Source organism: Bombyx mori, chromosome 4, assembly GCF_030269925.1.
Source record: "Bombyx mori chromosome 4, ASM3026992v2".
Lineage (NCBI taxonomy): Eukaryota > Metazoa > Arthropoda > Insecta > Lepidoptera > Bombycidae > Bombyx > Bombyx mori.
In genome coordinates this window covers 8,094,299-8,118,710 of record NC_085110.1, presented here as the reverse complement: position 1 = coordinate 8,118,710, position 24,412 = coordinate 8,094,299, and the positions used below count along the sequence as shown (strand labels likewise).

The 24,412-nt window shown below is 39.6% G+C and overlaps 2 protein-coding genes and 1 long non-coding RNA gene across 5 annotated transcripts in view; 1 reads left to right on the top strand and 2 right to left on the bottom strand.

Annotated features, from left to right (window-relative positions):
- The window catches only part of LOC101739037 (sodium/hydrogen exchanger 9B2), a 75,129-nt gene extending 53,315 nt beyond the window's left edge, over nucleotides 1–21,814 (bottom strand). Inside the window, exon 1 of one of the 2 annotated variants that reach the window (XM_012692960.4) lies at nucleotides 21,153–21,814. In XM_012692960.4, coding sequence (XP_012548414.1) covers nucleotides 21,153–21,389 — 237 coding nt within the window. In that variant the 5' untranslated portion in view covers nucleotides 21,390–21,814. Of the gene's footprint in view, nucleotides 1–5,465; nucleotides 5,582–21,152 lie in introns of those variants that run through there. The other variant, XM_062668192.1, reaches the window with a different exon arrangement.
- LOC134198761 (uncharacterized) overlaps nucleotides 20,840–24,412 on the top strand; it is a 32,625-nt gene continuing 29,052 nt past the window's right edge. Inside the window, exon 1 of the long non-coding RNA XR_009972943.1 lies at nucleotides 20,840–20,936. This is a non-coding gene — a long non-coding RNA (uncharacterized LOC134198761). The remainder of the gene's footprint in view (nucleotides 20,937–24,412) is intronic.
- Nucleotides 23,527–24,412, bottom strand: part of LOC101744857 (sodium/hydrogen exchanger 9B2) — a 37,837-nt gene continuing 36,951 nt past the window's right edge. For both annotated transcript variants that reach the window (XM_062668193.1, XM_062668194.1), the window contains one exon: nucleotides 23,527–24,224. In XM_062668193.1, coding sequence (XP_062524177.1) covers nucleotides 24,084–24,224 — 141 coding nt within the window. In that variant the 3' untranslated portion in view covers nucleotides 23,527–24,083. The remainder of the gene's footprint in view (nucleotides 24,225–24,412) is intronic.

Genomic DNA, 24,412 nt, shown 5'->3' with positions numbered 1-24,412 from the left:
CGCCTCAGAGTTTCTGGCTTTCAAGGCCAATTATACTGCGAGCTCTCTCGAAGACTCCGCCGTGCTCGCTGCTCCTGCGTCGCCTGTACCTGCGTGCAAAGCTTCTACATCGAGCACCGCAGCCTCCGTCGTGCCTGCCGTTCCCGCGTCGCCTATACTGGCGAGTAAAACTGCTGCGTCGTCCGCCGTGGCCACCGTTCCAGCTGTGCGATCATCCGCGGCCTCCGTCGCACCCTCCAAAACACCTGCTCGTAGGTTACCTGCGCCCGCCTCCTCGTCCTCCGACTCTGACTCGGAGATGGAGGTCGACCTCGCCCCCGCCTCATCGACGGATGGATTTACTCTGGTACAAAAGGGTAAGAAGCGTGCCGCGGAGTCTCGAGCTCCCGCGGCCGCTAAAATTAGCAAAGCCGCGAACGCGTCAGGCCCCCGCCCCCAGACTCCCGTTGCGCCTCCAGCCCGTGCCAGTCCGTCGCCGCGTCCGGTGGCACAAAATAAAACCCAGTCCCCTCCTCCGGTAATCCTTCAAGAGAAGGCAGCTTGGGATCGAGTTTCCCTGGCCCTTAAGGCCAAAAATATCAATTTCACGAATGCCCGTAACCTCGCGAACGGCATCCAAATAAAGGTGCATTCATCTGATGACCATAGGGCCCTCACCTCTTACCTCCGTAAGGAGCGTATAAGCTTCCACACTTATACGCTTCAGGAGGAGCGCGAACTCCGCGTTGTAATACGCGGAATCCCTAAAGAGTTAGATGTGGAGCTCGTAAAAGTAGACCTGTTAGAACAAGGCCTACCAGTGAATTCTGTGCACCGTATGCACACCGGTCGCGGTAGGGAGCCATATAATATGGTTCTAGTCGCTCTCCAGCCTACCCCCGAGGGTAAGAAAATCTTTAACACACAGACCGTCTGTAGGCTCTCTGGTATCGCTGTCGAAGCCCCCCATAAAAAAGGCACTCCTAGCCAGTGCCATAACTGTCAATTGTATGGGCACTCTTCCCGTAACTGTCACGCGCGCCCCCGATGCGTCAAATGTTTAGGCGATCACGCCACGGCCCTATGCACTCGCGATCACAAAACCGCGACGGAACCGCCTAGCTGCGTCCTGTGTCGAACACAGGGTCACCCCGCAAATTACTGCGGATGCCCCCGAGCCCCGAAAATAAATCGCCGCGTCGCCCGCCAAAACCGCCTCCGAGCTTCCGGCCCAGACATCAAAGCCTCGGCACCCTCTGCGTCGCAGGCTAAGCCGGCGTTCGTTCCGGCGGCGGTGCCCAGTGTCTCGGCCTGGGCGAAACCGCTGCCGTACACGAACACGGCTACAACTCCCTCCTCCGCGATTCGTCCCGCCCCCGCGACTCGTCCCTCTCCCGCGACTTGCCCTCCGACCGCGTCCGAAAATCTCGCTTTAGCGATCGACTTCTTTCAGTCGATCAACTTTGAGCGCGTTAACGCTTTGGGCGACGCCATTCGCGCTGCCTCCACTGCACAACACTTTATCGCCGTTGTGCAGGAATACGCCGACGTATACGCGTCATTAAATACGTACGTCCTCCCCTCACTCCGCCGGTAATCAATGGCGTATATAAGTAGAATAAAGCCCCTATCTATGACGATAGGATTTTTTAACGCTTACGGTCTCGCAAATCAACGTGATCAGGTTTCTGACTTTTTGCGTGACCATCAAATTGATATCTTTTTAGTGCAGGAGACCCTACTTAAGCCCGCGCGCCGTGACCCTAAAATCGCGAACTATAACATGGTCAGGAACGACAGGCTCTCTGCCCGTGGTGGTGGTACCGTCATTTACTATAGAAGAGCCCTGCATTGCGTCCCGCTCGATCCTCCCGCGCTCGCTAATATCGAAGCATCAGTGTGCCGAATCTCACTGACGGGACACGCGCCAATCGTTATCGCGTCCGTTTATCTTCCACCGGATAAGATCGTTCTAAGCAGTGATATCGAGGCGCTGCTCGGTATGGGGAGCTCTGTCATTCTGGCGGGTGACCTAAATTGTAAACACATCAGGTGGAACTCACACACCACAACCCCGAATGGCAGGCGGCTTGACGCGTTAGTCGATGATCTCGCCTTCGATATCGTCGCTCCGTTAACCCCGACTCACTACCCGCTAAATATCGCGCATCGCCCGGATATACTCGACATAGCGTTATTAAAAAACGTAACTCTGCGCTTACACTCGATCGAAGTAGTTTCAGAGTTAGATTCAGACCACCGTCCCGTCGTTATGAAGCTCGGTCGCGCTCCCGATTCCGTTCCCGTCACGAGGACTGTGGTGGATTGGCACACGCTGGGCATCAGCCTGGCTGAATCTGATCCACCATCGCTCCCGTTTAACCCGGACTCTACCCCGTCTCCTCAGGATACCGCTGAAGCCATAGACATCGTAACATCACACATCACCTCGACATTAGATAGGTCATCGAAACAAGTTGTAGCGGAGGACTTCCTTTACCGCTTCAAATTGTCCGACGATATTAGGGAACTCCTTAGAGCTAAGAACGCGTCGATACGTGCCTACGACAGGTATCCTATCGCGGAAAATCGTATTCGAATGCGTGCCCTACAACGCGACGTAAAGTCTCGCATCGCCGAAGTCCGAGATGCCAGATGGTCTGATTTCTTAGAAGGACTCGCGCCCTCCCAAAGGTCTTACTACCGCTTAGCTCGTACTCTCAAATCGGATACGGTAGTAACTATGCCCCCCCTCGTAGGCCCCTTACGCCGACTCGCGGCCTTTGACGATGACGAAAAAGCAGAGCTGCTGGCCGATACATTGCAAACCCAGTGCACGCCCAGCACTCAATCCGTGGACCCTGTTCATGTAGAATTAGTAGACAGTGAGGTAGAACGCAGAGCCTCCTTGCCACCCTCGGATGCGTTACCACCCGTCACCCCGATGGAAGTTAAAGACTTGATCAAAGACCTACGTCCTCGCAAGGCTCCCGGTTCCGACGGTATATCTAACCGCGTTATTAAACTTCTACCCGTCCAACTCATCGTGATGTTGGCATCTATTTTCAATGCCGCTATGGCGAACTGTATCTTTCCCGCGGTGTGGAAAGAAGCGGACGTTATCGGCATACATAAACCCGGTAAACCAAAAAATCATCCGACGAGCTACCGCCCGATTAGCCTCCTCATGTCTCTAGGCAAGCTGTATGAGCGTCTGCTCTACAAGCGCCTCAGAGATTTCGTCTCATCCAAGGGCATTCTCATCGATGAACAATTCGGATTCCGTACAAATCACTCATGCGTTCAACAGGTGCACCGCCTCACGGAGCACATTCTTGTGGGGCTTAATCGACCAAAACCGTTATACACGGGAGCTCTCTTCTTCGACGTCGCAAAAGCGTTCGACAAAGTCTGGCACAATGGTTTGATTTTCAAACTATTCAACATGGGCGTGCCGGATAGTCTCGTGCTCATCATACGGGACTTCTTGTCGAACCGCTCTTTTCGATATCGAGTCGAGGGAACCCGCTCCTCCCCACGACCTCTCACAGCTGGAGTCCCGCAAGGCTCTGTCCTCTCACCCCTCCTATTTAGCTTATTCGTCAACGATATTCCCCGGTCGCCGCCGACCCATTTAGCTTTATTCGCCGACGACACGACTGTTTACTATTCTAGTAGAAATAAGTCCCTAATCTCGAAGAAGCTTCAGAGCGCAGCCCTAGCCCTAGGACAGTGGTTCCGAAAATGGCGCATAGACATCAACCCAGCGAAAAGTACTGCGGTGCTATTTCAGAGGGGAAGCTCCACACGGATTTCCTCCCGGATTAGGAGGAGGAATCTCACACCCCCGATTACTCTCTTTAGACAACCCATACCCTGGGCCAGGAAGGTCAAGTACCTGGGCGTTACCCTGGATGCATCGATGACATTCCGCCCGCATATAAAATCAGTCCGTGACCGTGCCGCGTTTATTCTCGGTAGACTCTACCCCATGATCTGTAAGCGGAGTAAAATGTCCCTTCGGAACAAGGTGACACTTTACAAAACTTGCATAAGGCCGGTCATGACTTACGCGAGTGTGGTGTTCGCTCACGCGGCCCGCACACACATAGACACCCTCCAATCTTTACAATCCCGCTTTTGCAGGTTAGCTGTCGGGGCTCCGTGGTTCGTGAGGAACGTTGACCTACACGACGACTTGGGCCTCGAATCAATTCGGAAATACATGAAGTCAGCGTCGGAACGATACTTCGATAAGGCTATGCGTCATGATAATCGCCTTATCGTTGCCGCCGCTGACTACTCCCCGAATCCTGATCATGCAGGAGCCAGTCACCGTCGACGCCCTAGACACGTCCTTACGGATCCATCAGATCCAATAACCTTTGCATTAGATGCCTTCAGCTCTAATACTAGGGGCAGGCTTAGGGACCCCGGTAACCGTACTCGTCGACGTGCAACCTAACCCATGCATCAGCCCGCTGAGTTTCTCGCCGGATCTTCTCAGCGGGTCGCGATTCCGATCCGGTAGTAGATTCATTCGCGAAACAATTGCTCTTGAGTTGTTAGGTCTCCTTCGGAGGCGCTTGGGCAGTTGTTAGCAAATCCCACCCCTCTTGGCTGAGCCTTTGCTCGCCCACCTGTCCTGGTGAAACTGGAAAGGCCTTCGGGCCACCAGTAAACTTTCAATCATATAAAAAAAAAAAAAAAAAAAAAAAAAAAAAAAAAAAAAAAAAAAAAAAAAAAAAAAAAAAAAAAAAAAAAAAAAAAAAAAAAAATCGAAACAAGACCTTCACGTAAATGCTGGCCGATGTTACTATTATAAGATTATGTCCATGTTCTTCCTGTTTAACATTCTTACTTTATTTCGGAAAAATAAATATTTATTGATGTTTTTTTTACCTTATGCATTTATTCTAAAAAATTTAGGACACATAGTGCCTTTGAAATAAAAAACAAGGAAAGGCCATGGTTTTTGAAGTTATTTTTTAGGACGAGTAACAACTTACAATTTGCAAAGTCGACTCGAAGCAGAGATAATGATTTTGAAATTTAATCACATATAAAACATGGTTGAATATTTCAATGTTTTATTTAGTTATATTAGATTATCTAGTAAACTTAGATATACTTTAAATGCACGTGTAAATAGAAAAAAAATTGTTTTGATAAAGTAGCATTAATTGGGTTAGACGGGATTCACGACTTGAATTTATCTTATAGTACATTTTTTAAATTATTAGACAAATTCGATACAAATTATTGATTCGTAATTAATAACTAAATACTCTTTTGCGTTAAGAAAAAAATTAATTAATTAAATTTTTCATTTTTATGTTCATAAAGATAGAATTAGCGTAATAGCCACAAACTTTTACAAATACACTTTCAAACATATAAATGGTTTAAATTATTTTTAAAATCAGAGAAACAGATCTTATTTCATAGTTTGACAGATAATAATATGGATATTAAGCTTTACTGACCATTTTTTTGATTAACGTTGCACTAATCACTGACTATGGCTTCGCACTTTATAAAGTTAAAATACATATATTTGGACGAAGTGTATCACGTCCAGTCAAGGTGTATTACGATGAGTCTACTGCCTGTACGTAATGAGGATGCTGCATCGTCGACCCCTGTCCCATTCAATGTATTGGTATGTGAGCTTCATATTATACATTTAGCAACGCTAACTCGATTTTTTGGTTTTTCAAAAGGAATATTGAAGTGATTTAACGTATATGAGAATTTTTGCCCATTTAGAAAAATACGGTACCTTTCAGTGCAATTCAATATTAAAAATCTTTTATAAGATTTAAAAGTCACATATTCATTAAAAAAATTATTTCGTTCGATATTTACAATTCTGTAGATTATTTAAAAATTAAGTATTTTCCTTCCAATAAGAATCCACATAACGATAACTTTCAATAGTACAACTCGATAAATTTTAATAAATTATTTCCCTGTCTACTCTTACAGTAAAATTACACATCCATATGTGTAATCTTAATAATTTGCGATGTAATTACATTAAATTAATAATGAAATTGGGTTGCCTTTATTTAGCAAGTGTACACTATTTAGTGTTTATATTTCTATTCATTTGTAAATTTTGCAAACCGACATTATGCTGTAAAGTTTCCTCGGTTGTGGCAAATTTCATTTGTATGTAAATTTTGGTATCTTTCTTGGACTCGCAGCTTTTAGACGAATAAAATTGTCCTAAAATATATTTAGGAATTGATAACAATTTGAAAAAATCACGTCGTTAAACGGAAATCATGGATTTTTGATGTTATGCCTCCAATGGGAATTTTTATCAGTCAGTTTTGATATACTTATTAATTTATTAACTCGTTCATAGTGAAGAAATAAATATTGCAAAAGGACCAGTTGGTTTTACATTCCAACACGTTTATCTGTATTCTTTAATGTAAAACTACAAAATTATTTTTTCATTAAAATTCTATAGATTTTTCACTCATATCACGGTAAGTTCTGAGGTATCATTTAATTAGTGTGTACTATAATATTGCTTTAACGTTGTAGGAAAGCGAGGATTTTTCCTCTCTACTTAATATTCTTGGGTCGTTGATTTCGTTCATAACTTAGTTTACGACTATCAAGTATGGCCATCCTTTCAAGGTGTTTAACGGGAAATTGTTTGATTTAATTATCAGTTTTAATCAGTAGTTAATTATTGCTGACATCAACGGATGTAAGTATAATATTCAAATAAACTGCGCACAGCCTGTTGTAAATAATAAAGTTATATTCAGTTATGTTTGTTCAAGTTTGTTATTTATTCTATCAAGAATTTAGGATGAGAACTCTTCGCCGTGCGTGACATTGTTTTACAAATGTCTAACAGAAAAACGTCTCTTTATTAGCTCGTAAATAATAATTTCAATGTAGTTTTTCGTGTTGTCTAGTAACACTACTGTTATTGAGTATGATGGAGTGACTGATGTTACTATTTCAATTTAATCTATCGAGTTCAATTATAATTATTTACCTTCGAAAATTTTACCTTTTTTATTTCCTGTGAGCCCATTAAGAGCCCTTAATCTTGCTGATTTTAAGTAGGTAACCAGTAAGAATCCTTCATAAATCGGAATTTTAAAATATACATTGGAACACATATCCCACTTTAAAATATACATTGGAATTGTGTAAAGTTTACTAAGACGGATATATGAGTCTGCAGACTGGAAATCTTCACCGTGAAAGTCAATCGTGAGCTATTCTTAAGTACGTATTTAATTAGAAAAATTGGTAGCTGCTTGCGAATTTCGAACTTTTTTTTTCCTACCCATGCTGATAGCCTTGAGAGGCTATTTCATCTTCACCCTAACGTGTGTAGGTGAGCTGACGGGGCTCAAGCCGGAGTGTTGCTAACATTGACCTTAGCAAGAGCAGTGCTTCGCAGAATCTACCACCGGATCGGAAACGCGACCCACTGACAAGATCTGGCGAGAAACTCAGTAGGCTGTGTCTATGGGTTAATTCGCTCGTCGAGCCCTTTGTCGCAAGCGACGGGTACGGCGAGGACGGTGACCGGTGCTTGTGGTGCCTAAAAGCACCGTTAATGGATCGGGAGGATCCATAATGACGTGCTTTGGGCGACGTCGACTGTTTACCATTCGGTCTACAGGATCGGGTATGTAGTTTCCAGCGGCCACGACAAGAGGGTTCTCATGTTGTGCCGCCTTCTCGAAATAGTGCAATGATACCGACTGTAGATACTTACTGAAGGAGTCGAGCTCCAGGTCATCGTGGAGATCCACGTTCCTCAGGAGCCATGGTGCTCCGACGCATATACTGCAGAATCGTGATTGAATAACCTGAAGGGGCTTCAAGCTGGTGCGGGCCGCGTGAGCAAACACTACGCTTGTATACGTCATGACGGGGCGTATGCAAGTTTTGTAGAGTGTCACCTTATTTCGAAGGGACAATATTTCTACGCTTGCAAAGCATAGGGTTGAGACGTCCTAATATGAAGGCGGCGCGGTCGCGTACCGTTTTAAGGTGGGGACGGAATGTCATCCCTCTGTCGAGGGTGACGCCAAGGTATTTGACCTTCGAGGCCCACGGTATGGGCTGGCCAAATAGAGTGACGGGGCTAACGGCGGAGGTGTTGACGCGCCTATTAGGGAGTGGGATGATTGAAGTGGTATTCGGAAGGCGACCCCTTTTGAAGAGCACCGCTGTGCTTTTCGTGGGGTTGATGTCAATGCGCCACTTCCGGAACCATTGTCCCATGGTGGTACGAATAAACTGGACTTCTTATCCTTTACGCTACAATGACTTCGAATTATAAATATTTAGTAGTGGCTTAGCTGTGCCTCTGGTATTTCTGACGTGTGTGAGTGACGGCGATCACAACATACGTCACTACACCATTGGCTCTACACTAGTCTGCATACGTCTGCATTAAAAAAATACTTCGTTTAATATCTATCTATAAATCTTTTGTGACTGCTGACTTAAATATCAGTGAAGCGATCGACAGTTACGATTTTAAATCAGTATGAAACAAAAGTTTGAAATTATCATGTCATGAGCTAAATCATCATAGTCATGAGCTGAAGCTACAAAGCAATAAGTTAGTGCTAGTGAAACAGCATTGATTTAAACTAACTACTTGCAGGTAATGTTTCTATTAGGAATTTAAAATACAGAACTACGACGAAATATTGCATACTTTGTCACAATTTCCAATTAGATACAAACACATTGTAGTGTACACTTAGTTTTAATATATTCCGACATATTCAACAAGGTGACATTTAGTCAGTATACAACAAAGGTATTTTTCCTACGTGTTTTCATTTCTAACAATATTTCTGTTAAATAAAAATTTAAAAAAGTGTCGTAAATTATAAGGCATTTTGGTTATGTGCTATGGGTGGAAGATCTCATAGTAGATCAACATCTGATTGATGTTATTTAAGTACCGGAGACCATAGGCAATAAATATCTACGGGCTGTAAGGGGTGTTAAGCACCCGCATATGTAGGTCCCTTCATGTCTAATTCTTCTACGTAGCAGTAATGGGTACTTGTTCGAAGGGTGGAACAACTATTATACAATGGAATCGTGTCTTTGATTTGACGTCACGAGGACAGTGGCAGCGTTAACGCTATGATGCCCATGAGCCCTACTCAATATCAGGTAGCCTGTGAATTTGTTCAGTCAATTAGCAAAACAAATAAAAATCGTATTGTGAATATTGCAGTCTATGCTGAGGTATAAGATAGAAATATAATCTGTGCCAATCACAAATTTAAGTGTTTATACCGAAGTGTATGACTACTTAGCTTCAGAAATGACATATTTAAAATATACATACGTTCTTTTATGGAAACATAATTTGTAATCAGATTTTATTTTCACTTCAAAACCAAATTGCTAATACATGGCAATGGTTATTTTATAGTTTAATCGTTATTAACGACACAATATAATATTTATTTACAAAAAAATTGAACATTATTTACTGTGTTATTATTTATATATAATTTTTGACATTACTTAAAAAAAAACCTCAATATTTATTATAATAATATCCCGCATTTTTTTAATTCACACGTTCGATGCTTAGTATTCGTGTTATTCAAGTATGTACACGATTATAATAAAAATGAATGAAAATAACACATACCTTTTGAAATTCTTGAAGTCGATTCACAACAAAGAAGACAGTTGCAAAATATTCAATATTCAATACCCGTGTTTTGCTTCAAAGTGCTTGTGATATATTAGTAAATAAGTCCCCGTGATTATTTACATGTTAGATACCGGCAACGAGTAATGAGCACAATAAACGTCTGATCCGAGGTTGTCGATACCGGTGATATGGTGTTGTCGCTGATAGCCGAGTACGGGTTCTAAAGTCACGAGCTCGAGGCTAATGATAAGGGATAAGGACGAGATGAGATTGATGCGGACGGCGCACCACTGACGCGTCTCTCACCGTCAAAGCCTTTACAGCTCTACAACGGGCTACGTGATCCGATCGACAAAAGGCACCAGACAATCATTCATGTATTCAAAGATACGACAGCCTCGGTTTTTTTAGTGGACACGTGTTTTTCGCCCTGTATTCAATCAGGCTGCTAACGTCTGTTTTCAGTTAGATCGGTGACGTTATTATTTGTCGTATTACTTGAAAAGGGATTTCTTTGTTTCACTTATTAACGCGTTGAAGTGAATTAGATTCTAGCAAGTCACGAGATCATCTCGCTGTGGAACCCGGAAAACGATAGATACACAGAAACAGCTCCGATACAACTGCTTCATTTCATACGTTTCCGTACGTTTTTATATAAGTAGCGTGTAAATAATAACGTTGTAATGTGAACGACTAGCCGGCATATTTATGGTAAATAAAATATGGTAATTTACTGAGTAGATCTCAATTCATAGGTCTTCGACTTAAATCACTTATCTTAATTAATATTCCAGTGTATTCTTTTTTCGCTACCTGATCACTGGTAGTCTGAAGGGAAGCTATTCCAGTTTCATCGGACTGGTAGCCGAGCTCACGCGGCTCAGCCTAGCACGACCAGTGCTTCACTGAATCTACCACCAGATCGGAATCGCGACGATAGTGGTATTCGTAGATATTTAATCGATTATACCACTCATATCGCATTCTATATACAACTAAAATGAATAAATTGAAGTGAATTGTCCTTTGAATATATTCCAAAGATTAATAGCCACACATTAGACGTAGAACTATATAAGAATAGGGAACACGCACTCTCGAGGGTTATTAAATTCCTTTCATCAATGTTGTCATGGTGTGTGAATGAAATTTTGATGTTTTTTATTTGTTTTAGTTTTACCTAAATTATCTAAATTTCTGCACATGTAATACATAAAGCTAAAAAACGTTATGTAAAATTATACAATACCATTAATTTTTTTTACAAAATTATTAAAAGGTTCAGTACTGCAGAATCAATCTTTGGTCGTAAACCGATCTGTATATGTTTTTAAATTTAATTCCAAAGTAAAGAGTAGTTAATGTTGATAGTGTTAAAGTAAGTACTATCCGAAGATAAAATATATGTTTATTAAAGCATGACTGTAGCAATTTTATTCGATGTTTGTCGTCCACATTGTTTTGTTATTAAATTATATGAAAGTACCAATCATCAATAAGAGCACAAGTATACTGTCCTTGGTGTTCATTGATGCCTATAATAGCAATTTCGTTCACCCATGTTAAAATATATGATTGCATTGGATTTTGAAATTTGATTTATTTGTTTTACAATAAAGTTAAAATGATTAGCATTTATAATTTACTCTACTCTATAATTTACTCTTATTGAATAACTTTATGTTTCATAATGATTGAAATTAGCAAATGTACCTACCTAATTGTTTTTTTTTTTTGCAAAAATCTTTTATTTTTAAATCTATTGATCGACTTTGTTGACTAAAAGTAAAGAAATGTTATGCAAATGGTTAAAATATATTCGATGTAAACTTAATACTCAAACCTGTAACGTATTCAGTACAGATAAAATCCATGAAATACGGAGAACCATGCGTGAAGTCTAAATATAATTTTAACACGGACCATACAAATCGTTACATACTAAAATCGAATTATATATTAGGTTATCGGCATGGCCGCGGCGTAGAAATGAAAATCCAATATCGGATAATATAAGATCTGATAAATTTTATAAGAAAGAGCGGACAGATTCAAGTGGTAGTCACATGTTGTCTTATCTATTAAATACACAAAGGAACGGTCACATTTTGCGTATTCATTTGAGTATCGTGAATTACTTTTAATTGATTCTATGATTACTTAATATTTCTGTACATTACATAATAGTTTGCTAAGGATTCACAGACGAGCTCATGAACCATTCGATGTTAGACTCTTCGCGGAGTCAATAGATTTCGCCGCAGTAATGTCACCAGCTCGAGACACGAGGTTAACACGTTGAACGCTATGCGGCCCACCGGTGGGATTAGCGTATTATACCGTTTCGGGCCAAGCCAAAATCACGGATTCGGTAATTTTTATCAACCTGAGATTTTCATTCCAAAATTTATAAAATGCACGATAATTTGCACGGAAGATAAAAATTAGCGACTTTTACGGTCTAGTTTTTAAGATATTTTAAAACGCTATTATACTGGTGGTATATATGATACTATATATGGTATGGAAACTATAGAAAACGTATGAATGTCGTTGCCGAGAGTTAGAACACAGTTTACGTCTATGCTTTTCAAATTTCGAAAACTTGACTTGTAATTAAAAAAAAACATTTAGATAAATTAAAGTCGAAGTCTTCGTGGCCTAAAGGATAAGACGTCTGGTGTATTCTTATCTAGCGATGCAACGGTGTTCGAATCGCGCCGTGAAGCAGTAAGTAATGCGTTTCGGTTTGAAGGGTGGGACAGCCGTTGTAGCTATACTGAGGGCTTAGAACTCATATCTCAAGGTGGGTGGCGCATTTACATAGTAGATGTCTATGGGCTCCAGTAACCAATTAACACCAGGTGGGCTGTGAGCTCGTCCACCCATCTAAGCAATAAAAATATATATAATCTTGATAAAAACTACAAGTTTCTATTGGGCTTCAAAACCAAGGCGTACGGTTCGGCTAAAGGGCTCCGGGTCTCACTTCCATACGCATTTTCTTAGATAGTTGCAATCTTGTAGGCTTGTAGGAATCGTTTTCGTTGGATCCGTCACGCGGCTCACGAATGATCACCACGCCCGAACGGTTCAGTAAAATAAAGCTCTCCGATGAGCCTGAATGAAAATACTCGATTTTTCATGTGGCGTTCAACCTGTTAAATTCTCAGTTAAATAGTATATCGACCAGTTCATCCTTCGTACTGGAACTAATTACTGCTTTGTGGCAGAGATACGTTGGTGGTATGAATATAATATATTGGCTTACAATACACTCGCCACTAATAAGAGAAATTAGCGTTAATTTAGAAAATAAAAAAACAGGCACCAAAGGCACAGGCTGCTACACAATAACAGCCACCCATCAAATAATCCAACCCACTACATCGGCGATCCTGATAATCGGGGCCGAGGCAATGGAGGTCATAGATGTTGAGGGCTCTACCACTGCTCCATTATTGAGCGCTATTGAGCGCCCTCTTCCCCCCACCGTCAGCGTGACTGGCGTAGCGATCGTCCGGCTTGACGTCAGCGATCTTCTCGATATTCCCGCAGGTTGCCCTCGAACTTAGGAAACCGTAGTGAATTTGGCACTGTTTATCGACAGCATCCGTTGTCTGGGGGTCGCGATCGACCGGTCACTGAGACTGTATGCCCACATTTCCAAGGTGTTGGCAGCCGCATCTGACCCTACGAGTGCTTCCACAATATAGCTCCCTTGCAAGCCAGACCACCTGATGGTAAGGCAATGCTGAGGGACTTCCTGGACGGTACGTTACTCGGTACAACAGGTGTCTAAAACAGATAGTGCCTTAAATCAGTTTTTACAGACAATTGTAATATAGTCTGCCCGAATCTTGATCACGCAGGAGCCAGTCACCATCGACGCCCTAGACACGTCCTTACGGATCCATCAGATCTAATAACCTTTCAAATCAAATCAAATCAAATAATTTTTTTTTTTCATTAGACTCCTTCAGCTCCAACACTAGGAGCAGCCTTAGAGACCCCGATAACCGTAGGTACTCCTCGAACTCCACAAAAAGTTCGACGTGCAACGTAACCCATGATTCAGCTCGCTGAGTTTTTCGCCGGATCTCCTCAGCGGGTCGTGATTCCGATCCGGTAGTAGATTCATTCGCGAAGCAGCTGCTCTTGAGTTGTTAGGTCTCCTTCGGAGGCGCTCGGGCAGCTCTTAGCAAATCTCACCCCTTTTGGCTGAGTCTTTGCTCGCCCACCTGTCCTGGTGAAACTGAAAAGGCCTCCGGGCCACGAGTAATGTTTCAATCATAAAAAAATATATGTATTGTCTGACATTAATATCCCATAGATGGCGCTGTGTTAAAAATACCAACGTTTCACATAAGCTACAATTTAATGGCATAAACACCACGTGTTGCTGAGTTGCTATTGCTGAGTTGGTGAGTATAAGTGAAATTTGTTTCGTAGTAAACGCAATACAGTGAAATCCAATTGTTCTCAATTTGTTAATTTTTGGTATTAGCATAACCGGCCACGTATTATTTAGAAACAACCTTAGCCACAGCAACGTGTGGCCGGCTCTGCTGCCCTTCATGCACAAACACACCTTCTCACTCATTTTCACCCTTGCTACATTGGAGCAGGGATTGGGCCCATGGTCACGATGTCGGTTCCCTGCATGCGTAAGGAGGTACGTCGACCCCTTCTTCTATGTTAATTTATAACTTTTGTCTGTGCATTGTCTAATTTCAAAAAGCAATGGCTGTATGATCTTGTATTTGTATTGTCTGTACTCAGAACAAGAAAACGGTAACATTGTGAAGTTGAATGTATCGTTATATCGTTTATTTATTTATCTCCTCGCCAAGTCATGCATTCTTACATAAAACAGCATGTCAAGTGTCATTGTCCACTTATAATACATTTTTGGGATTTACTTTTGTTTTAAGTCCTTAAGTTGTTTGATATTATCGATGGACACATTTTATCACAAGACTGTTACTGACTGACAAGACTGTGACTGAAAATAATTTGGTGTCTCATTTGTCAGTGGTTTTTCATATTGTAATAAAGTATTACAATAAGGAAACTAAACTGCTTAGGTGGCAATAAAATTACAGGGGCAAAACAAGCAAGGTATTAAAAAAATATGGTCGATTTCAATTTGTTGTTTCAAAGTTTTTGTTTGCTTAGTTGTATCAAAGTGTTGAAATAAATTACTTATTGAAAATTTGATGATCAATATTGACGTGAAAATCAGAAAAAAATGCCGATTCTTTCTTTTGTAATAAAGTAATCAAATTAGAATTTTCAGTCTGCTTTGAACACTCATAGCTAATTAAATAATGTGTGTGGTTCGAGTGTGGCTGCAATCTATGAAATCTGGTGGATATCGAAAATACTCGAATTATTTTGTTTACAGTACCGCAGTCTATTTTTGATTTCATGCAGAAGTGGAGATCTGCTTTTGTTGAATGTATGTGCTGATTTGAAGTATTTAGTAACAAATAATGAAATTTGCTAATAAATTCGAAATTCTATGTCTCATTTTTGTACATGAGCAAATTAAATATCGATTTAAGTAAAAATCGCTTATGTTGATATTTTAATCTTTTATATTTATGTGTGTGTGTGTGTGTGTGTGTGTGAAAATTATGAAGTGTGTGTAGATATGAAAACGCACATGTGAAAACGAAGCTAGCGAAAATGAATCTGCCATTAAATTCGAGGCTATTCTCTGAAACGAAAGATTTATTTCAAGCTTAGAATTGTTCCCGGTAATATATTTTCTACAATATACCGCAGGAAGATGGGAGAAAGTCAAGTTCTGCAGGAAATTATTATGAGATTAATACTGCAAAAGTTGAATGATATGGCAGTCGTAGTATCTGCTAATTACACGACGACCTGGGCCTTGAATCTATCCAGAAATACATGAAGTCAGCGTCGGAACGGTACTTCGATAAGGCTATGCGTCATGATAATCGCCTTATCGTTGCCGCCGCTGACTACTCCCCGAATCCTGATCACGCAGGAGCCAGTCACCGTCGACGCCCTAGACACGTCCTTACGGATCCATCAGATCCAATAACCTTTGCATTAAACGCCTTCAGCTCTAACACTAGGAGCAGGCTTAGGGACCCCGGTAACCGTACTCGTCGAACTCGACAAAGAGTTCGCCGTGCAACCTAACCCATGAATCAGCTCGCTGAGTTTCTCGCCGGATCTTCTCAGCGGGTCGCGATTTGGATCCGGTAGTAGATCCATTCGCGAAGCAGCTGCTCTTGAGCTGTTAGGTCTCCTTCGGAGGCGCTCGGGTAGCTGTTAGCAAATCCCACCCCTCCTGGCTGAGCCTTTGCTCGCCCACCTGTCCTGGTGAAACTGGAAAGGCCTCCGGGCCACCAGTAATTCCTCAATCATAAAAAAAAAATATCTACTAATTCTTCTAGAGTATGGTTGCGGAATTGTATAAAAGTATTTTCTGAATAATATCCAGAGAGACTATCATCAGCTCAAGAGAGCTTAATGTAATATAATATTTACCAATAGCGTATAACAACTAGTCACGTGTTGAATAATATGTATTATGTTATTGTGAAAAAACAGTGTGAATTTATAGTCCGATATTTGAACTAGTTCGCTAAACTGAAAATAAACACGACAATTTTATGAATATTCAGAGTAGCACTGACTATTTGTTTAGCCACAATTTTTGATAAACGCTATTCAAATATATTATAAAACTTATTTAATATTGCAAAAAAAAGTGTATTTGGGGTAATGAGCAACTATACCTTACACCATGGGTGTTTTATTTACATTTATGTTAACAGACGTACTTTTTTACGCTTGCTTAATTGGATAAAGATCAAGGGCGGATCCAGCTTTGGCGCCAGGAGGGGGTCACATAGTCAAATTAAGATGCGTTCGTTCCCAAACGTTTGCCATTATACAAAGTTATTATATTATATTCAATTTATTAAATATTGAAGGCATGTAGTTACATAAAATCTGTATGGTGACAAAATATATAAATAAAATCATTATATTCAATTAGTGAACCACCTAAGTCCTGGACCCAGCTCAGGGGGTGGTCGTGACCCCCATGACCCTCCCCCTGGATCCGCCATTGATAAAGATAAGACGGCTAGTTTTGTATTCAAACATTGATCGCGTCACATTTTTTGAGGCATATCAACACTTCGACATAGCTATAGTTCATTTGTCATTGCTACAAGAAGTTGAGAGCTACGGAGTCATCTGAACTCATCTGTCGATGTAGTCAAAGACCTTCACGTAGTCCACGTTCATACAAAGACCGGATAAACACTGCAAACTTCTATATAATGAGAATGAGACTAATGACTACCGTAATGAGACAAATCGTGCAAAAATCGTGCAAAAACAATTTATAGCATGGGCTTAGAATTCTTTCTCTTCTTGTGCATATAAAAGGTGACCTTATATTATAATTAAAGTTTCCTTATCGCCCCACTTAAGCCAAGTATTTACTATCATCTTACGTTACTTAATTTTGTTTCTATCGCTGCTTAGCATTTAAAACTAGCAATTAAATCACCGCAAATGTGTTTTGAATGATAATTAATAATATAATGAATGATAATAATAATCGTTTAATCAATTGTCATATTTTCTAAGAATAGCAACCTATTGCATTATTTAACTTTATGTAATTATACAATGGAAATTGTGGCGCGGTATTAAGTTTTATAAACATGGAAGCAAGTATTATATAAATGAAGTAGATACTTAACATTCACAACAACATTCTATTCAAATCAGCGATTACCTGTGCCCAACGATATTGTTTAGACCCTAACAATTTTTTAATTCTTATTTAATAAAGTTTTTTTTTTTATTAATTGTAAATTTGTGAACAATTATTGAAATAATAGGTTGGGGAAAAAGTCTTTTCGCATTATAGTATGTATGAACTTGTAATAAAATCTCTTTGGCTATACTATTTGTATCTGGCTGGTATTGGTATCATTAAAAGTTTAAACTTTAAAGAAGATAATTCCAAATTCAAATTAGGAAAATGTGTGATTTTTATTTATTACTAGCCGTACTCGCCCGTTTCGCTGCGCATTTAAAATTAACATTATTATTTATTGTCATTATTATTAGGGAGTCCAACACTCATATAAATATTATTAGCCTATCCATTAAGTACATGTTTTTTCTATATGGATACCGAGTTTCAAGTCAATCGGATGCATGGTTCAGTAGTTATAATGGAACGTCCGTAAAAACCACTGTAGATTTATATATTAGTATTGTCTGTCTGTCTGATTCGTACTGTCAAGATGAGTGAATCTAATGAAGAAATTCGATACATTTAAATTTTTGCTAAAAAAAAAAGGTAAAAATGCAACGCAAGCCGCGAAAAAAATTCGCGATGTTTATGGACCTAGTGCAGTGTCTGTGAGAGTAGCACAAATTTAGTTTAAGACAATTTTCAATCCAGAAATTTTGATATCAAAGATGCACGTCGCTCTGGTCACCCTATTACGAATAAAATGGATGCCATTTTTGAAAAAGTGGAGCTGGTCGGTATGTTAGTAGTTACGACGTAGCTGAAGTACTGGAAATTGACCACAAAACAGTTTTGGCGCATTTGAAAAAAACTGGGTACACAAAAAAGCTCGATATTTGTGTACCTCACGAGCTCACTGTAAAAAACCTAATGAACCGTGTACTCATTTGTGATTCTTTATTACGACGTAATGAAACCGAACCATTTCTGAAGAAGCTGCTAACTGGTGATGTAAAGCGTATCATGTGCGACAAGAACGTGCGAAAAATGTCGTGGTCAAAGGCCGGTCAAGCTTCACAGACTGTGGGGAAACCCGGGCTAACTCGCAACAAGGTGATGCTGTGTATGTGGTGGGATTGGAAGGGCATTATTCATTATGAGCTGCTACCACCAGGTAGGACCATTCTGAACTCTACTGCGAACAACTGATGAGATTAAAGCAAGAAGTTGAGAGAAAGCGGCCGGAATTAATCAACAGAAGGGGTGTGGTTTTTCATCATGATAACGCTAGACCTCACACATCTTTAGCCACTCAGCAACAATTAAGAGATCTTGGTTGGGAGGTGTTAATGCATTCGCTGTATAGTCGTGACCGTGCACCTTTAGATTTCCCCCTGCTTCGGTCTCTTCAGAATTCTTTAGGCAGTGTCAGGTTAACATCACGAGAGGACTGTCAAAACCAATTGTCGCGGTATTTTGATCAGAAGCCCCAAAATTTCTATAGCAATGGGATCATGTCCCGACCTAAAAATGGAAAAAAAGTTATCGAACAAAATGGTACCTACATACTTTAGTTAAACGTAAATAAACTATATTAAAAAATGCGAATAAATTTTTTCCACGACCTATTATATTTATTTTATTGGTCGGTACCTTATTTTTGTGACTGTATTTTCAAGCGTTATGTGTTTACCGGATATTATACAATGTGAATGCCGCCACCCACCTTGAGACAGAAGGTCAAAATTTAAAATTTTATTTTTAAGTAGGGATGAATTTTTATTTATTTATTTATTTATTCATCTCATAGTTACATTGTAAAATTTAACAAAGATGCCACAAACCGTCTGTTAGGCTGCAGGTCATCGAGTTCCTTTCAAATAAATGATTTATAATAATTCACAAACAATATTTGTTTTTTTTTTATGTTTGAGAGTTTGATTACTCGTGGCCCGGAGGCCTTTCCACTTTTACCAGGGCAGGTGGGCGAGCAAGGGTTCAGCCAGGAGGGGTGGGATTTGCTAACATCTACCCAAGCGCCTCCAAAGGAGACTCAACAACTCGAGAGTAGCTGCTTCGTGAATTAATCTACTACCGGATCGAAATCGTCACCCGCTGAGAAGATCCGGCGAGAAACTCAGTGGGCTGATGATTAGGTTAGGTTGCACGTCGAACTCTTTGCAGAGTTCGACGAGTACGGTTACCGGAGTCCTTAGTCCTAGTGTTCCTAGATCCGTAAAGACGTGTCTAGGCCGTCGAGGGTGACTTGGTCCTACGTGGTCAGGATTCGGGGAGTAGTCAGCAGCGGCAACGATAAGGCGATTATCAAGACGCATAGCCTTATCGAAGTATCGTTCCAACGCAGACTTCATGTGTTTCCGGATTGATTCGAGGCCCAGGTTGTCGTTTAGGTCAACGCTCCTCACAAACTACGGAGCTCCGACGGCTAGCCTGCAAAAGCGGGATTGTAGGGATTGGAGAGTGTCTATCTGTGTGCGGGCCGCGTGAGCGAACACCACACTCGCGTAAGTCATGAGCACAAACGATATTGTGATGTTGTGTGTATACGAGAGATTTTTTTAATTTCTTTTTTATGAGACTTCTATCTTATAAACGCAGACAGTTTTCGTAAAGTAAGCGCTTTGCATGGTGTTGGGTGGTAAGATGACGTGCTGTACAAACATACGGTTACAATAAGGAACATACTGTATAAATAGAGGAATAATAAGACAACCTTTCGATTTTTATGGCTATAAATATAGAAATCTTAAGTCTCTCCGTAGACCCAGACGTGTCAAATGCTCTAACAGCTTAGGTCCAGCGAAAATATGAAGTCGCTGATAATATGAAGTATTATAAATCGAAGTTATTCCGTAAAATGTTAAAATGTCAATGTTAATGTCAGTCGTCGAATTGTAAAACAAGCAATAATGACGAAGTTATTATTTTAACTGATATTGAAGTCTCACAATGAATAAAAGAGCTGTTTATTTTTAATAGCCTGACTGTAATTTGAATTCTTAACATGCTGAAAGACGGTTCGAATTGTTCCGTTTTGTTTGGAATTAAACCAATTTGTTATTATAGAGCTTGCAAATATTTATCATTAAGATAATTCTGTTTTATTTGTTAAATTTAAACGGATTGTAATTCTAGAATATAATATAATATACATGTGCGTGTCTAATTATTTAGTTCATCTTAATTAATATATGTATCGCAAAACGTGTTAATATTTATGATGTTGTATGAACGTAATTTATTTTATATTTAAACCACTTTTTTGTAGACATGTATATGATATTTATTGTTTGTCTACCTATTGAAGCATTCAAGCTAAAGTTTATCGTAAGAATTATTATCGTTATGTTGTCATTCTCAAGGTGATTGTAGTATTTAAGCCTTTCCAGTGGTCGATAATCTTCATTTGTCACGATCTCAGCGTTGTGATAAATGGATCACATGACTTTTGCGTCAAAGTCAGAATAATGTACTTACATTTAAAATTTTAAGGTAAGTGCAAATTCATTATTGCTTTTACTCTAAATAATGGATGTCGTCTACGTATTTTATCAGACAGAGCTACGTTTTGGGAAAACTTTCTTGACTTGAACTTTGAATGTGGCTCAAATAAACTAACTCGAATAAATAAAAAGATTGTTTGATTGGATGTTATTTATCAGTGGCCGGACTTCGAAGATTTTAAAATAAAATGTTTTATTTTATTACCGATGTTGCAGAGCGCGAAGTTCTGCCTGTTCCACCGGTCACTTTCAGATGCAGTTTGACTGCTTCCACTCCGGAGCGCTTGGTTCGTTGTTGACTTCCTTCATCAGTTCCGCTGATCGGTGTTCGTCTGCTTCCTTTTCCGTCGTGCTTAATTCCCTTATCTTGCTTGACTATTTTCTTTTCGTTTTTGCCGCCTCGAAAGTCTTGTTTAACAACGCGACGATCGCGCGATTTCATCTTCGTATATTTATCTAGACAGGCATCTTTCTCGCTACTAACAAAATTATTTAGCTGTTTTTTCTGATTCACAAAGTATAGCGAACAATCGGAAGTGATATTCCTTTGTTTGATAAGATATTTGCCTTGAAGGCGAGAGAGCGTTGATAAAAAAACTAATAATAATAATATATAGTCAGTAGCTAGATACGTGATTTGGAGATCTATTGTGTTAGCACCTGCTTGTGACCACGTAGAATCCTTGAACCTGCGCGGTCGCGGCTGATCTAATGTTGTTGTTTACGGAGGTCCGATTCAGAATTTACACAATCACTTGTCACTGTAGAAGATCATCTCGTGGAGTGACGACAATAGTAGGCGTGCGCCAGAGTGCCGCATGGCGCAGCCCGCGCGGACGGCACGGCTGTATGAGAGCGCGCGACGCACTCGCTCCTGTGCTGTGCGCCTGAAGCCGACCCACTCATTAAAGGGATCGTCTCTGTCTATTTGCTCGAACAAATAACACATAATTAACATTCGTTGTCTTTGTCACCATATAAAGACACATTTCTCGTGACATTTGTAGTATATACTAGCCGTACTCGCCCGTTTCGCTGGGCATTTAAAATTAACATTATTATTTATTGTCATTATTATTAGAGAGTCCAACACTCATATAAATATTAGCCTATCCATTAAGTACATGTATTTTCTATTTGGATACCAAGTTTCAAGCTAATCGGATGCATGGTTCAGTTCAGTAGTTAATAATAATGGGACATGCGTAAAAACCACTGTAGATTTAGGTATATATTAGTATAGATTTGGTCGGGAAAAGATTTTTCGTATTGTACGAGTATAGACAAATTCAAGACATATTTTTAAATAACGGTTTATCTAAATTTCATAAAAATAAAATATATGACTTTTGTTAAATACCTTGTAGTCATTTTGTAGTTACTGACATAATACCGTTGTTGTAGAAATTCAGAAAGTAAGTAGGTACTACTTACTGTACCGATAAAAAAGCTCTGACAAATATTTATGACAGCCTTATTTTTATGTTAATCTAACGGAGATACACATAATTCTGGAGAGAAAGATACCGGTAAAAATCTGAGGGTGTAAGGTCCGAACTAAATTGGGGTTGCATTGACACTAACTACTCAAACAAGCGCTTTCAATATTTGCTAATGTGGTTAAAGATTGTGTATCTAGTCGGGCGTTGTATTAATGGAAATGCTGTTTATGAATTTCTGTAATTATTTTTTTTTAACTGAAGATTCACGGCTCATTTAGAGGTAATCAGCGGCTTGGCTCTGCCCCTTGAATTGCTGATGTCCAAGAGCGACGGTAACCACTCCCCATCAGGTGGGCCAAAATTAGGCATTATATTAAAATGATTGACAGGACAAGGGGCGACGTTACGGTCTTAGTCCGGGCTTCATAAGGCTAATTCAGTGAAATTCTTTATATTTCATTTTCACACGTTAAGTGAGTTAGTAGTAAATAGCTCGCGTAGTTAGCGTTTTTTTAGGGATTTAAATTAATATCGAAAACGATCAGTGTGCATAATAGTGCGAGTTTTTTAACGTTCTCGATAGCGTAAAAGTTAACTCGAATTTGTATGGCGTTGGAACGTTTGCCACTAGAGGTACTGTTACAAAACAATAACGTTAAAAAAATCGCACTAACCACACTGATCATTTTAAATTAACACAAATAGCAATTGCCTTCATGAATATTATTTGTATTTTAAAACTCAGTGATCATAATTATTTAGTTAATTTATGAATATGTTGACAAATTCATAAATTAACTATAATTGTTTTGTAAAATATTCACAAAAATCTTTACAATTAACTTTTTATGAAAAGAAACAATTTATTGGTTACAGAGACATCTATTGATTAAACCTAGAATCATTTTAAAGTCGTAAACAAAATTTTACAGAAATGGTTTTCTAGCTGTTTCCAGACGTTGTGATTGAAGCTTCATGTGGTTTTCAACAGATGGCTCTTACAATATTTTTTATTTAGTGTGGCATCTAAGCAGGGCCGGATTTAAACTTAATGCCGCTCCTGGGCACCGGAAAAAAATCCGCCCCAATACTGGAATTTTACATAAACTTACAGCTTATATATTTTATTTAAAAAAATTAAAATAACTCATTTATTGCGGAAACTTTATCATATGTCATATATTCCAAAAACATAAATAAATATTTGTTTTCTTTTTAACAATTATAAGATTTGACTAAGGGTGACTCATAATTATAAAAAAAAAAAAACTTTAATTGCAGAAAATAGAAAAAATCGATCATTATTTTAAATTTCCAAGGAAGTAAATTGATTAAGTCATGTTGATTATTAATTTTTACCAAAAGTGCCAAAATTATAATTCACAAATAATGGATGAATTGATTTTTTTGAATTATCAATTAAAAAGAAAATTATTAATTATTAGAATTTTATTTAATTTTATTGAGCAATCTTGATAAGACTAAAAAAAAATTATGCTTTCAAAATTTAGCCGCCCTAAAAAATTTGCCGCCCTTGGTGCTTGCCCCGACTGCCCCTAGTGTAAATCCACCACTGCATCTAAGAGCTATGCTTTTTATGTTCATGTTATTATTTAAAAGTGCGTTAGGAATTTATTAAAAAAAAGTATTTTTTTCCTTTAAATATAAATATGATCATATTGGCCTCCTGACGGTCATTCACTGGCGTATTGGGACATTGTTGTGGGAAAACTGCAAAGCCAAGTCGCTGCCTTCCATTCATGACTCTTTAGAAGCCCCCTTGAGGAAAGGTATATCATAGCGTTCAGGAAACCCCGTGGACGATCACTCCAGAGCTGGAATCGACGGAAAAACGATCTCTTAAAACGTAAGTTGGAATAACAGGCAGAAGTTACACATAGTAGCTATGAATTCTGCACCAATCGGCTGGTGCCATGTTATGGAGATGACGGGTTCATATCCAATAATTCCCTAGAGACCCTCAATTATTTAGTACACCTTTATAGTAAGGCAAAAGTTTAAA